At 34.4% G+C, this 17286-nt stretch overlaps 1 protein-coding gene across 1 annotated transcript; it reads right to left on the reverse strand.

The window, feature by feature from the left end:
- Positions 1 to 3712: 3712 nt before the first annotated feature.
- On the reverse strand, positions 3713 to 10172 carry LOC149253780 (rop guanine nucleotide exchange factor 14-like). The gene is given in 7 exon segments (XM_089460023.1): positions 3713 to 4545; positions 5314 to 5676; positions 6587 to 6862; positions 6981 to 7055; positions 7378 to 7532; positions 7723 to 8127; positions 8354 to 10172. Coding segments are annotated over 7 exon segments (1860 nt in total). The 5' UTR covers positions 8424 to 10172; the 3' UTR covers positions 3713 to 4029.
- Positions 10173 to 17286: the final 7114 nt, after the last annotated feature.

Genomic DNA, 17286 nt, shown 5'->3' on the forward strand with positions numbered 1-17286 from the left:
ATTTATATGGTACCTTCTTTTTCTTTTTCCTTTTCTCTTTTTTATTAGAACTTTCTATCTATTTATCTTGTTAGATTTTATGGATTAATTGAAGACATCCAAATGCTTTTTTTTACTCAATTTCACTCTTTATCACACCATGGGTAAGGTGTTCTAATTTCCTTTTCACCATACCTTGATATAGCTATTAATAGAATTAGAGATGGTTATCATAAAATTATGATATAGGTCTTCTATACTGTCATTGACTAATATGAGATTTAATTAGTTGTTCAAATCCTTAAAAAAAAAAAAAAAACTAATTTCTTTTTGCCCAAGATCAAATACTTCTAATTGTCAAAATTCTCTTCCATGGGGTTTTAATATATAACAAAAGTGAGTGTAAGGATGAAAGGCCTATGACCTAAATCAAGCTCATGATCATTTAAAATGTCAAAGTTTTCTATTTGGTTGCAAGTACAGATATCAAAGATAACATCTACAACATTACTACCAAAGTAAATTCAAGTCACCCAATCGGATTTTGACTATTTCATTAAACTATCACAAATTATTATATTTTAAAAAATGCAAAACTTAATTAGTGCAGCCTTGAACCACTTTTGGACCAAGCCTTTGAAGATTCTCTTGTATATGTTAACTAAAATAAAATCTTCATCTAGCCATAAAAGATTAGGGTTGGAACCATTACTTAATAACTTGGTTACTTCTTATTTTAGTACTAAATTATCCTAACAAGAAGACACTTCATTTCTCACTCATGTTCTCTTTTGAACTATTATATCAACCATTTTTATTTCAAATGTTTTTAATTTTCTCATAAAAATATAATTAATAGATGCAAAATAACAAATTAAATAATATAAAAAATGAAAATAAATTGCAATATTCTATATATTTTTTATTACTAGATAATTTTATTCTTAATGTATTTATGAAATAAATTTCAAACTAAAAAGGTCAATTGGGATTATCTCCAATAGATGGGCAAAATGGTTGTTTTCTTCCCCACCTAAGTTATATTATATTGTTGTAATTGCTTAGTCTGTAAATATTATTGTATTGAAATATTATTAATTATTTGTATTATATAATTGTTTTTAAATCTTATTCAATTGGATGATTTTTTTTTAATCATAATAGTTGTCATTATCCACCTCAATTTTTTCTGCCCCTTCAAGCTTATAGGAATTACCCGTCACCATTTTCAACTTGTTCAATTCTTTTCCCAAGAATAAAACCTGGGTGGAGGGGGAATTAAACTTGCTAGCTACCACTCATGCTATTGTCCTTTGACAGTGGGATGACTAATTTTAAATCTTTATCAATTTCTAAATTATTTTTTTATTGCAATAATAACAATAATAATTTTCCCGAATCCGAGTAGCACACCAACAACAAAGTCCTGTCAACTAAGGCCTTAAACTCTAACATGATTGTCAGCTACAAGTGGTGTCCATGCACCATCAATGTCCATGGGTTAATATCTATGACCGCAATCTCGAATTGTCCAGCTCACTCTATATCTACCTTGTGATCTCTAATTACTTTGCCCTCATGCTCAAGTTATTTTATGCACCTCTCCCTCTGCCTTGGTTAATTCATGACCCTCCCCTATCTCATTTTGTGTCCAACACCCACTCTCTTTGGCTCGGCTATTCTCACGTTCCTCCTGACATTGTCCTCAATCACCTCAGCTTCACTCTATAACCATCAGTGTACTAATATGATCTGTGAGCAGGGAAGAGCTAGAAGTGGTGGGCATGGCTATGAGCATCCCCCTCGAATTTCCTTGGATTGATGAGCATGCAAAGCTTTTCGACCTTGACATCTCAGCTCACATCCATAGCAAAGTCGCTTCAATGGAAGTTGAGGAAAGGAAACGCCTAGGAGATGGAACATTGGGTTGAAGGAATTTGTTGGCCCGTCCCCTGTGGTCTCAGGGGCAAGCCAGAGAAGGGGTGGATCAAAAAATGGCGAAAGCCAATGCTCATGTCAGTAACATTCATCAATATTTGCGCCATCTATCCAGATGCATAGGCATTTCCTTTTCCCCTGTCCCCCTTTCTCCTCCTCCAGCTCTCTGGGCGGTTCTAATACCCAATCCTCCTCTCATCTGTGTCATTGCCCTTCTCTCTTAGCAAATGCTACGCAACTCCAAGGCCAGGTTGTTCAGAATGCAAAGGGAGAATCAACTCATCACGCATGGAGAAAAAGATGGAGGACAATGTTGCTCTGATAATACTCAACAAGGAACAAATGGTTACATCAATCTCCAAAGGCAAGCATGTGGCCTGAATAGATCCTCAACTTGGTTTTTCTTGCTCTATCTCTCTTTAGCTTTCTACATATCACTTGTTTAGATAATCACAAGCATTTTTGCAACTCTAAAAGCAGTTATTTTTGTAATCTTTACTTGAAACTTGTGTGGACTATGCTCTATTAGACATATGCTCTCAATGAGGGACCCTCTAGATTGCCCTTGGTGGGCAAATGGTCTAAATTCAACCACTCCCATCATTATTATGGCCCCAAGTTTATCAATGATCTCATGATTATATCATATGTTATATATTTTTGCTAATATAAAGTCTCTCGCTTGCTTACAAAAATAATAATAATAATAATAATGTATTTTTAAGGTTATTACCACATTAAGCATTAAATTAATGTATGAAAGCTTTTTTTATTTATAAGATAAGAGATCCACCTACACCTAATAATTCAAATAAAACATAGTAAACAATTTAAAATATTTATTTTTTATTTAAAATTATTTAATTTAAAATATAACTATTTTAAAATCTAGTCATCTTTAACTTTTCTTTTTATATATCTACTTTATAAGCTTTAAATTAAATTTACCATTTCATATGGTACAAAGGGGCAGCTCAATTGTCAATTTCATATAGTCTACAGGGATGGCTCGTTATGTTATGAAGTATCATGTCATTGTGAGATTCAAGGTTCAAATCCCTCATAGGTATTTACATCAAAATTGAAAAAATGCATTAATATTAAAACTAAATTTAATATATGTGGTAAATGATAAAAAAGTCCACAAAAAATAAAACTTTCAAATGCATTCTAGCATGGTAGATCCTATATTTCATCATGAGTACTCTAGCTATTATGACTTTCTACATACTAAAGCATATGTTCAATGGCATGGTAAATGCTTTTAAATGCAAATTTGGGAGCCAAGTGCATCTCCAACAAAGTCAACTAAAATAACAAATCATGAAGCTAAGAAAACAACAAAACTGCATGATATCTTTAGAAGCACAGATCATGAAACTAAAAAGACAACAAAACTGCATGGTATCTTTAGAAGCACAAATCATGAAACTAGGAAGACAACATAACAGCCTAATATCTTCAACCAGAACCTTGTACTAGTTTAAAATTTAAGAACCTTGTAAATTATAATTATATATTATGTCATAGCCAACTATTACATTTAAAGTAACCCACATAGTTCCCTACCAGGACCAAATTGTGTATTTTTCAGAAATTAAGAAACCCGTAAATTATAATTATAAATTATATGGCATAGGCAAAACTATTACAATTAAAGTGACCTACATAGTTCCCTACCATGTTATAAACGGTTTCAGGACCAAATTGTGCAATTTTCAACAAATCTCTGGATATATTGTACTCACATCAGATGGTGCTAAGTACTTTTATCCTGACCCACAAGTCAGAAAAGGAACTAAAAATTAATATCAGTAGAGCCAACCATCGTAAACTTAGTCGTCTCTGTACATCAGGCAGATTAGTCTGATATGCAGTACAGTTTTTCATGGCTGTAGTTTGCCTCCCTGTTACATATAATTAAACAAGTTCAAATACTTCTGAAAGGAGGGGGCATTTATTTCACAATTTTCCTGTCATCAAAACGTAAAGCACGTGTACATCCAAAAAAAAATAGAACGCAAAATATAAGTTAGGTTATGTTGTCTTATTTACATCCCGCACCGCACCCAATTCAGAACTCCATCATGCTTCCATCCAGAGATATAATTGTCAGGGAGAATTAGTACAAGATAGACTCCTACAAACTTCTCTGCCATAGCACCAGGCATTCGCTAAACGTGGAGAAATTGGAGGAACATTGCTTTTCCTTGTACTAGTAGGCATTTCCTCAGAAGCATCCTTGTAATCTGACTCTGAGAAGCAGGAATCTCTGTTTACATAGTTGAGCAAAGCCTCCCCAACAAGAGCACCTAGTCTGGATGTCTCTGGTTGGTGATGTATCCTGCCTTCGGGTGTCCCAATGGGGCTCGGGGAGAGTGCAGGTGAAGGGCTCTCTGATTGGAAGTGGCAGCAGTCTAGGCTCCGGGTTTTGGGTTTCCTCAAAGGAGGAAGGAACACAGAGGGCTTTCTAATTTCATTATTTCCAGAGACAAAAGCTGTTGGATTCCTCCGTGAAGTCTTAACAAAATCATCCTCGCGAATAACATCATTAATTCGTGACAGGATATTGAAGGCTAGGCTTTCCAACACCCTGGAGTAGCTTTCCAAAATTGAGTGGCCAACATCCTGTGACACCACAATTGACCAACAAGTAGTAAGCTTAAGAGTTTGCATCCTTCTTGAATAATGCTCTAAGTGCCTGCAGCCGATTGTAGTCAATACCAACACAGCAGAGAGAAGCATTCCAAAATCATGAATATGATCAATATATGCAAAAAAAACAAACAAACCCAACTGTCAATTCATGGAGACGAACATCATAACTGGTAAAAGTGTAAAGACCAATTTCAAAGCCATGTTAATTTAAAAGCAGAAACTGTCTGCACAAATAAGAAAGCAAAAAAATAACATCATAACCTGCATTATAGCAACCATCTCATTTTCAGATCATACAAGGATTTTTATGAAAAATACAGAAAACCATTAAAAATCATGAATAGGTGGCTCCTAATGTTGCAACATTAGGATTATGAGCTTGCATCCTTCTTGTATATACTCAAGTGGCTAAAGCTGGTTTTAGTCAAAACCAACACAGCATAGAGAAGCATTTCATAATCATGAATTGGACCCATATATGTATGTAGAGAAAACAAACAAACCCAATTGTCAATCCAGTCAAACAAATATTACAACTACTAAAAGAAGTGACGATAGATTCCAAAGCCATATTAGTTTAAAAGCAGAAAATGTCTACGCAATAAAATAGGAGAGCACAAAAACACTTCATAATCTGCACAATCGTGACCATATCCCAGTTTAAAATCATCCAAAGAAGGATTTCTATGACAAATATGAGAGACCATTAAAAAAGGTGGGTGGCAATGGAATGCATACCCTGTTGTACTGAATTTTGGTGATGTCTAGGAAAGTCTGTGGTATGCTTGGGAACTTGCTCTTCAGGCTCAATAGAATATTCTCTGCCCTTTCCATGTACAGCTCTTTTCTTCCCAGTTCATTTTCAGACTCTTTAACTATGGACCATGAAGATTTAACACCGGTTTTCCCATCCTCAATCAACATGCTCTGCCTACTGTGTATTCTTCTTTTCCATGTGTATATGGCTGCCTCCAATCGATTTGCCATTTCCAAAGCATTGTGCTCTGTTGATAAATCAAGGAAGGAGAGAACATTTTCTGCAGATGTATAATCAACAGTGATGATTCTATAAAGGGCATCTCCAAGGCTTGACTTACCAGTCTGCAAAAAGAAACAATAGGAGATTGATAAATGAACTTTAGAAATATGCACATTTGAGACTCTAAAATGTTGGATCCTCCATAACTTGGATATGGGAACCAATCCAGAGTTTAATCTGAGTGTTTAAAACATATGATCTTTTCAAGAAGGATGGGATAACATAGAGACAATTCGGGGAAGGTTTACAACAATTGAAGTGGAGAAACAAGAAGAAACAATTGGTTCTCTGTTTAAAATTTAATTGGCCAAGAATTATCATTTGTAGCTAAAGCCTCAAAAGGCCTAAAACATTGGAACTCGGAACTGAAAGGGTAACAAAGTTTAATCAAGTCACCATTTCACCAATGAGTGTCATGAAACCCAATAGTTATCAAGGTGGGATTTGGCCCATTTTGTAGAAAAATTGGGCAGTGTCCTTCAAACAAAACCAGCTGCAGTGCTCCGAGGGTGGAAGTTCTGGCCAAAAGAACTAGCAACTTTCAAGACAAAATGAGGTGCACACCACCTCAGGTGTAGTAGCAACAACATATGTGTAAGAAGAAGCTTCCAGGCTTTAAATCAATGCATAATGAATCTCACTCTTGTGGAAATAAGGATCACACAGAGCATCTCCACATTCGGGAAAAACAAATGTTGCTGATAAAACAATTGAGCACTGCTGAGAAGTTAGAACTGAAGAGTGTGCAGTTAGAACTTAAGAGTGAGTACTTGGGTTCAATCAATAGACTGAAAAAGGGGAGGAGCTTCCAGGCCACAGTGCCTGAGAAGCACGGAGTTACATATCACACCTGAGCTTCACCATCTCAAAACCAAAGAAAACAACTTTCTAGAAAGGCAGTTTGCAATCTTTGTCAAACACAATGCAGTTTCCCTCTTTATGGAACTCCTTTACAACAAAGTGATGATTTACCTTAGGAAGCGTATCCCAGTACACATCAGAAACCTCCATTTCAGAAAGAACCTGCTCATTTATGGACTTTGCAGCTTTGAAGACCTGACTTATACAATCTCTCTTGTAAAGCAACCTTTTCCTTGTTTCATCTGATAGCCCATTCACAGGTACTCTTGGAATTGGCAACCACCATTTCTTCCCTTGCACCTTGTTTCTATTACCAAAGTCATCTACTAGTGCATTACCTCCTTCAGCATACCAAAATTCTGTCTGGCGTATGCTATCAAGAGATTCCTTCAAATATCACACATCAGAAAAAGTAAGAACACATTAAAAATCAGCTTTACAAAAGAGAGTTAGCTTGACAGTTAAACAAATACAATGACTGAGAACGAAATAGTTACTTCCTTACAATCAACATGGCATCCAACTTTCTCAATGCTGGAAGATTCATATGGATGTCGGACCGAGGCCTGGGTGTCATAATCTAGATATAAATAGAAGACCCGTTAGTCTACAATACAGGAAAGCTCATCAGCTGTCATGTAAAACTCATTGACAGAGTTGTCATCCCAGAAATTAATCCCACAAGTACATGTTATACCATCATTACATCAAGAGAGCCCTCTCTCTACCATCCAATGCAAATATGGCAAAAACATGCTAAACTATCCTTGCATCAAAACAGCCTTCCTTCAAACCAAACAATTTTCTGCAAGTACATGAGATCTAAATCCTACATCTAGCTTTTCACAATCTTTTCTTATGTCAATCAGATTATCTAAGCATTGAATAGCTATGCCCATTACCTCAATGCTCCCTCCATTCGAATAATTCTACCTTGCCGGAACAAGCTCCACCATGTAATTAGCAGGGGAAAGGAGCCAATCCATCTCTCTGCACCATTTGGTCTTCCTCTCCTCTGCTAATGGCTCAAGCCTCCATAGTTCCCCAAACACAGAAGCTGTAAAAAAAAAATTTAATTCAAACTATATTACCACTTGGGGATCCATTATGACGTAACCTAAGATCTAGGAAATTTTTATAATTTTATTGGTCCAATGCTGAAACAAATATGTGCAGTCATATTTGTTGAATTAAAATGCAAAACAGACAATTTTCAGAATCAAATAAATAGTAATGAAAACAAAAACCTGAAAGATTGGTAATGGCATTGGACAATGCCAAGGCTGTGCTAACTCCTTTGCTTCCACCCGACATATCTTCTCCAAGCAGCAACTTTGCGAATCTCTCCCTCATCATATCTACATCAGCCCACTGCATATGTCGCTCACTCTTACCATCTGAACCACATTTACAATGTACAGAACTCGGAGAATCCAATAATTCTTCATGCAACTGATCTTCCTGCTGTCTTCTAATGGACCATCTAGTGGAAAATGAGCCGAAGACATCTTTACTAGAAGAGCAGCTGGAATCATCTTCCCCAATGGATAAGGAATCTGTACAGAAGCCATCAACTCGTGTCATGGTACTGCCACTGTCCAAACTCCATCTCTTGAACAATCCATCCATCATTCCCATGCCCATCACTGTCCCTGAACAAAAGGCGAGTCATGCAATTTCACTGAGATATATGTCACACCAAAATCAAATATCCTTGAAAAATGCATTCTAACTGCTGAAAACTACTATGGTTCAATGCTTTATACCAAAGTTTATATCCAGTGAATTACCATAATGTGGTCACTAACATATAAATCAGAGCTAATGTTAAACTAAACAATGGCATCAAATGAACTGAGAGTTCAGAGAGATCTTTACTTTCATCATCTTCTAGATCCATGTAGTTTTCCTTTTCCTTCTCTTTACCACAACACCCTAACTTATGCATCCCTGTCAACAATGAGTAGTTGGAAGCCCCGCAACTCTCTGATTAAGTCTGGTTTCCCCAAGTGCCAGTGATATCTTTAGCAAATATCACCTAGTAATTTCCCTGTGTTCAAAATTTATTGCATGTCATTTTAGAAACCAGAAAGAACATGAACTGAACTGCCACAATTCTTAATCACTGGCAACACCCACGTTTTTCTTTTTTCTGGATACTGGCCCTTATTATTCATTACTAGTACATTAAAGGAATGAATCACTTATCATAGGTAGAGCCCATACAGCCATGCCCTGAAATTTGAACTTAGGCTGGTTATAGTCGATTCCCACCAATCCAAATCAAATGGCGCCTGCGCTAATTGTTATACTCCACAACCTAAATTGACCCTAGACCTTCCCAACAACCTAGACCAGAACAACCCACTTGACACAAAAATAAACGTACTAGGCAAACAATGGGCCAAGATTGGATTCAAAATATGTGCATAGCCTGTAAATAATTCTTCCTTTCACTGTTCTACTTTCCGCTGTACGTTTCTCACAACTCTGCCCCTCTGTTGCCCTTTTCACAGAACCTTTCTTTCAAAAATTCATCATATGCCTCCCAATAGACATTCAAATCCTTCTATGGATTTTGAAAGAGACGATCCTGCATGCTTCTGTTGGCTTTTTCCCCATAAAGTTCATGAAAAGTAGCTTTATCTTAAATTTTGAGGTCATGTGGAGTTGACTGCTTTTACCCAAAAAAATATTTAAAAAACAAGAAGATGAGTTAACTCCAGATCCCACCACAGAAAACCAAACCGCCATCATTAAACGCTGTCTTCCTTCCTCAATCTTCTCCATGACTATCAGTCCTTCACAAGAATCCATTAAAAAACGCTCGGTGAAATCTCTGGTGACTTAACCCATAGAAGCCACCTAGGCAAAAACGTCATAAATTTACCAAACACCAACATGTGAACAAAAGCCAAAGCCAACCCAACCTATACTGTCCAGCCCTCCTCGGAAACTCACGAGAATAACAGAACGAAGCTGTAGGGCCTGAAATTTTGATAGTGATTAACAATGTTGATTAGATCCTGCACCAGAATTCTGGCTATTCCCTTCTGAGAGTTGGGATTAAAAGGTGATAAACACAGGCATTGCTTGAACAGCGATTTATTGTTTTCGCCCCCAACAAAATGGCAAAATGGCGTGTGAATGAGGTTAAGAAAAACTAACTTACACGTGAATGGTACAGCTGCAGTTACAACTACACAGAGAGCTGCTTGATGGCAACCATGGGAGACCGGGAAGGAAGCAAAACAGAATGGATGACTTTCATTATAATCAATTCGTGTAATTGACCGATGATACTGATGTGTGAATATTTGTATACATGAAGGGTTACTGTAACCATTTATTTATTTTGCTCGGGGTTTCTCGAACCTCGTTCCTACCTCTGCCTACCCCATTTAATACTGATGGTGAAATGTTCATTACTGCAACTACTAGGGTTGTTGCCATTTCTTTAATACTGCATCTGATATGTGCATTCATTCATGGTATCCAGATACCTTGACTCAAGCGGTACGTGATGTTGTGGTGTGTGTTAGCCTGCGCACACAGGTGGTGTGAACGCAGCCTTGAGGAACTGGTTGATCTGTGGTCGGTTCTCAATGCCGGACTGTTATTTATGAACAAGACTGGAATGATAAATTTGAATCGTTAACTCTACGAAATTCTAGTGACCAGCAGGGGCTTTTTTGTCCGTTAAATTCATAGAGTGCCCAGGGTTTTTCAGTGTATTGATTTTATATAGTCAAAAAAAACTCATTTGGTTTAAGATAAAGCTTCGATTAAAAAGAACTCAGCTAATTCCGGCGGAAACTCTAAAAGATTTAACAAATTCCGGCCAAACTCTAAAACATTTAACGGTTAGACAAAATTTATTATCTAAACAAATAATTTCAACTTACTTGGTAAATAAATAATTTAACAGTTAGACAAAATTTATTATATAAATAAATAATTTCAACTTAATTTATAAATAAATAAATAAATAATTTCAGTTTAATTCATAAATTTGTATATAATTAATAGAATTTAAATTAGGTTTAATAGGTGAATGGATGCATTGTTAATACACTCTTTATATTATGGTTATAGGTTAAATTGTAAATTGCTAGTAGTTTTCAGTTTCATGTATGAGATGTTATGTCATGGTTATAGATTAAATTGTAAATTGTTAGTAGTTTTCCGTTTCATGTATGAGATGTTATAGTATGAAATAATTGCCTCTTTGCAAATATTATGTTGGTTGAAATAATCTTTTTGATTTTGTAGTAAACTTCAAATGTGTCTAATTGGTTGACAGTCCATTTTCTTAAAAAGTAAAAGGAATTATTTGATTGATTAGGCGTTCATTTTCTTACTGTTAGTAATGTTGGCATTGATGTCAAATGGTTACGCGTTATGTTCATGTTGCAAACTATTATTATATTGATGTAAATTGATTACATGTTTGATCATTGTGATGTGTATGAAAGTTAAGGCATATTAAAGTGATGTGATGTGAAAACACTCATTGTTGTTGATTGTTAATGTGATGTGCAAAGGTTGACTATTGTGGATGTGATGTGATATGCAAACGTTGATGTTGGTTTAAGACATTACAATGAATGTTGATCAAATGAACATTGGTTTAATACACTCTTTATATTATGGTTATAGGTTAAATTGTAAATTGTTAGTAGTTTTCAGTTTCATGTATGAGATGTTATGTCATGGTTATAGGTTAAATTGTAAATTGTTAGTAGTTTTCTGTTTCATGTATGAGATGTTATAGTATGAAATAATTGCCTCTTTGCAAATATTATGTTGGTTGAAATAATCTTTTTGATTTTGTAGTAAGACTTCAAATGTGTCTAATTGGTTGAGAGTCCATTTTCTTAAAAAGTAAAAGGAATTATTTGATTGATTAAGCGTTCATTTTCTTAGTGTTGGTAATGTTGGCATTGATGTCAAATGGTTAGGCGTTATGTTCATGTTGCAAACTATTATTATATTGATGTAAATTGATTACATGTTTGATGATTGTGATGTGTATGAAAGTTCAAGGCAGATTAAAGTGATGTGATGTGAAAACACTCATTGTGGTTGATTGTTAATGTGATGTGCAGAGGTTGACTATTGTGGATGTGATGTGATATGCAAACGTTGATGTTGGTTCAAGACATTACAATGAACGTTGGTTTAATACACTCTTTATATTATGGTTATAGGTTAAATTGTAAATTGTTAGTAGTTTTCAGTTTCATGTATGAGATGTTATGTCATGGTTATAGGTTAAATTGTAAATTGTTAGTAGTTTTCCGTTTCATGTATGAGATGTTATAGTATGAAATAATTGCCTCTTTGCAAATATTATGTTGGTTGAAATAATCTTTTTGATTTTGTAGTAAGACTTCAAATGTGTCTAATTGGTTGAGAGTCCATTTTCTTAAAAAGTAAAAAGAATTATTTGATTGATTAAGTGTTCATTTTCTTAGTGTTAGTAATGTTGGCATTGATGTCAAATGGTTACGCGTTAGGTTGATGTTGCAAACTATTATTATATTGATGTAAATTGATTACATGTTTGATGATTGTGATGTGTATGAAAGTTCAACGCAGATTAAAGTGATGTGATGTGAAAACACTCATTGTTGTTGATCGTTAATGTGATGTGCAAAGGTTGACTATTGTGGATGTGATGTGATATGCAAACGTTGATGTTGGTTCAAGACATTACAATGAACGTTGATCAAATGATACAACTCATATTTTATAAACAAACTAAATACATGGCACATGAGAATTGGAGAACAAAGTCTAGGTAACTTGATATTTTCATTGAATAATGTGTTGAATTTACATTATAGTGTAATTATTGTTGTTGGCTTATATTATTTTCAGCGCTTTTTAATATTATTAGTTCAAGACATTACAATGAACGTTGATCAAATGATACAATGCATATTTTATAAACAAACTAAATACAAGGCACATGAGAATTGGAGAACAAAGTCTAGATAACTTGATATTTTCATTGAATAATATGTGTTGAATTTACATTATATTGCAATTATTGTTGTTGGCTTATATTATTTTCAACTCTTTTTAATATTACAAAATTCATTCAAAGCCATAGATTGTGAACAATGCTAGAAGACCAAGGGATAACTCTTCAATTCCAATTCTTGTATGGAATACAAACAGTGTACAACTCGTATATATAAAAAGATGTATATTTGAATAATAAGAAGTTTAGAGAAATGAATATTGTGAGAGAGTTCATAAACAATATGATAAGGAGAGATAGAGAAAGAGAAGCAAAAGTGGAGCAGATTTGAGAAGTAGAAGCAAAGAAGATAAGCAGTTGAACAAAGAGTATAAATTGAGTTCAAAACATAGAGAAAGACCAAGTATAAAATCAACTTGTATTTTAATAAGGGGATTGTAGTCTCCTTTCACCTGGTAGCCTGAAAAAGAGTAGGTTGTAGCCTCTAGAAATGAAGTAGAAGCTTCTTTGCAAGTTGTAATTTGTTGAAGAAATTTGAAGAAATTTGAGGTGGTAGCCTCTTGTAGGTAGTGGTCTGCAGAAAATTTGATGTAATAAGGGGAGTAGGAGCTTGTCTTCACATCACTTCAGCCAAAATTTGTGGTTTTTCCCTTTATGGGTTTCCACTTATTTTTTGTGTCTTCATGTGTTGCTTATAGAATGTGTCATTTGTGTGAATGGTTTTGAATTCATTGTTATATGCGTAATGCAAATGTCTCTCTGGTAACAACAAAAGAAACAAATAAGAATTGAACATATACATAAGTCATTAGTCGCAAAAGAAAATACTTGAAAGTAAAAGTTCACTGATTGTTTGAAAAGGCACAATTGTTTTTGAATTCATTGTTATACGCTAAATGCAAATGTCTCTCTGGTAACAACAAAAGGAACAATTAAGAATTGAACATATACATAAGTAATTAGTTGCAAAAGAAAATACTTGAAAGTGAATTTACTTGAAAGTAAAAATTCACTGATTGTTTAAAAAGACACAATTACTTATTCACCCAACCAACCCCCTCAAAAACAATTAAGAATTGAACATATACATAAGTCATTAGCTGCAAAAGAAAATACTTGAAAGTAAAAATTCTTTTTTAAAAAGACACAATTACTTATTCACCCAACCACCTCCCTCAAACCGCTCTCAGTAATTGTCAAGTATTCATCACTTAGAAAAGAAGAAAATATGTTAATTTCTCAACACTGAAAGGCATTTGGCAAAAATGAAAGTTTGTCCCCTTAAGAATCATCAATAGGTTATTTTAAGAAGCGGAAAATGTGTGTTTCTTGCAAAGGTGTAGTTTAACTAATAGACAAAATGGTATTTTCTTTGACGGCAAGATCGTGATTTTTTGTTATTTAAAATATGTTCTTGAATGCATAATTAGATTACACCTTGAAAATCCTGAGGCACTTGAACTTTGCAAATTAACAATTTAAACTCATGAGTATTAAAAATCTTCATGGTATTTTGGCAAAATTCACTGGAAAAATGTCATTTTCTCTATTAGTTAAACTACACTATTTGAAAATCATCAACAAATTATTTTAAATGGTATGATTATCTTTAAATAAGAAAAACTAATGTTCATTAATAACAACCCAATTATAAGAAATTTTACCAGTGTTTTTTTTTTTTATATTATATCATTTTCAACCTAAATTTAAAATTTTTTAAAGTTAACATTTGAAAATAAAATGTCTTTAGCAAAACTTTTATTTATTAATTCATATTTTTAAATTCAATAATTTTAATATTTTTTTTTTCAAATATATAATTAAGAATTTTCTATTAATATATATATATATATATTTTCTGGATCAGAATCCATACAAACTTTATCCAAATCCATGATAATTCTACCTTTAGAAGTCCAAAACAAAAGGAGCCTATTCTTGTGACATTGTTTTCTTACTGTACTAAAGAGATGCCTATTGTATTCTGTATAGAAGACTCCTTGAAACACATGCCTATTGTATTCTGTATAGAAGACTCCTTGAAACATGCCTATTGTATTCTGTATAGAAGACTCCTTGAAACAGACAAAATTTACAGAGCATCAGACAAAATTAACAAAAGATCCAGCTAATCGAAGACTAGTTTGTTGTTCCATATTCTTTTCCAGACATTTTCGTTAGTTAAAACATGTTGCTCGAGCCAGGGACATGCTTCCCTTTTTCTGCGCAGAGCATTCATTCGCTTCGGCCTCTGCTATCACTAGGTAGACTCCTGTCAAACAAAATTCTTCCAATTCAATCATTTTTCAATTCATTACTGCAAGTTCAGTTCGAATTTCACTTTGGAAGCTGTCCATTTTCATTTGCATTAGCTCTAACTTGGCATTAACAAGATCCAGAAAGGATTTCCAAGGCCTTCTCTGCCTCGTTTCGTTGATTGAAAGCGCTCATAATGCCTCCCATAGCTTCAAGAATCATGTCCAAGAAAAATTTCACATCCACCTACACAGAATCATTCTCCATGGGAAGATTGCACCTTAAAAAAACTTGACTCATTCGACTCAGTGCACAGAAGATAGCTCTAAATGACATATTTGTTATGATACTACGAAGATAATGTGAAGTCACAAATTTGATAGTCATGGGTCCTTTATAGGCCCAAATTCTGATGTTGATCAAGTGATTTTCTGGACACTTGTACACTTGATACACTAGGGTGATATGCCATCTATGCAGGTAACCAGAGCAGGAGTACAGAGGGGGTGCCAAGTGGGACGAAGGTGTAAATTCCTGCCGCCAAACCTTGAGGACCTTCAATGGACGGTGGCTAGAATTCATAAGCCTCCACAAATGCTCCCAGATTCCAGTTTCCTGATATACCCTTATGCTTAGTGTGCCCTGAGGGCCCTTGAATATTTCTTCTTTGCCAAATGGAGGGGTCATGGCAATGTAGTATTGAAAAATGGGTTATTCAATTCCAACGTCCCTTGATCCATACTTTCCCTCTATTGGCCAGTGCATCCGCTGAAGAATTCAGATGTCTTTGACAGGGAAAAATTCAATATTTTCGAATTTCTGAAGTTGAATTGCGATCTTATGCAATATAGGGGGAGACTTTTACTTGGGGATGCTTTTACTTTTCATAATTAGACTTTTGCTTTGGGATGCTTTTACTTTTCATACTTGCCTAATTACAATAAGCAAGACAGGGGAGGGCGAACTCCTTTGAAGAAGCTATATAAGTCTAATTACAACTGTACATAGTACATCATATGCTGCAGGGTAGCTTCTGCAGGATTCGATACCGGTGGGGGGCGTGAAAACCGACCGCCCCGACCGTCTCAACATAAGCAATACATTAAGCAAGACACCAGAAATCATGACATTTAATATTTTTTTTTTAATCGCTAATTTCAAACATTTCCAGAGAGCCAAAAACTCAGTTTGATTGTTGGTAGCAATGCTTAACACCTAAGCTTATTGAATCTCAATTTTTTCATCAAAGCTAAGCATCACCCCTCTCGCTCATGCCACCCCTTTATATATCTTTATTACTCTTAATTTTTTATTTAATTAAATATTTTCATACAATTATTTTGTTATTTATCTTATTTACATTATATAAACAAGAAATGAATAAATAAATATTTATTTACTAAGCATTAAACTCTCTATCAAATATTAAAAAAAAAAATCAAATTGACAATGTTTGGCTTTCTAATCATTTCACATGCAAACTTTTCGGTTGTTAATAACTCATTTTTTATATAAAAAAATGAAATAAATTAAAATAGTATCTTTTTATGTATAATAAGAAAATTTGCTATAATTCAGTGATGGGATAATTATCATTGGTTGTTATTTTCGAATGCAGTCTAACTCATCATTGCTATTCAAGAAAAACTATGCTACCTCGAATTACCTTGGTGGTCCGTATGCTACCTTGAATGAAAAACTATGCTACCTCGAATTACCTTGGTGGTCCGTATGCTACCTTGAATTACCTTGGTGGTCCGTACAGGGGCAAGTTTTCACTCCTACTATATGACTGTTTTTTTAGGTAAGAAAAAACTAACAACTTTGTATCATAAAAAGGTGTTTACATCAAGCAATATATCTTTGCTTTTTCATACATATATCTAGGATAAAAGTTATGCCAAAGTAGTTAACAAAATAACTCAATTTCGAGAATATAGAGTCCATGGGACTGCATCTCCATAACAAAAATACAAAATCAGAATTTCATAACATATAACAACATCAAAAATAGATGTTTGTAGATCATCTACAAAGATAAAGGAACCTTTAGGTAAATTGGATCTTTCCATACCTTTGTCATGCACTATTGATATATGCTTCAAAGTTGATCTCCCCCAGAGTTTATCCATGCCCCTTCTTTGAGAATGTGTTAGTAGTTTTGTTCATTTCTTTGTATATATGGATAAATGTCACTAATCTAAAGTGTCCAATCAACTCCCTTATTCTGCTCATCCAATTTGAAAGCATAGGGGGATTGAGAGTGGACCTTTCATTTACCCATTCAATTACTACTTTTGTATCCCCAAAGACATCTAAAGACTCTAAAGATAACCATTTCACAAAAAACAAGACTCCCCAAAGTGCATTTACCTCAGCCTGAGAATTAGTACTAGTACCAATGTTCCAGTAGAAATGATAATATTGACCACGATCCAGAACAATGAAAGCCTCACTGCCGCATTTATTTGAGATAACAACATCATCAAAAAAACCCACAAGGTAACTATTCCAGATATCTGATTGTCCTATGTTTTCTCTTATGCACCACAATCCCAATCTCATT

Source organism: Pinus tabuliformis, chromosome 7 (assembly GCF_031772625.1).
Source record: "Pinus tabuliformis cultivar Carrire ecotype Pingquan chromosome 7, CPIR1, whole genome shotgun sequence".
In the NCBI taxonomy this organism is placed as follows: Eukaryota; Viridiplantae; Streptophyta; class Pinopsida; order Pinales; family Pinaceae; genus Pinus; species Pinus tabuliformis.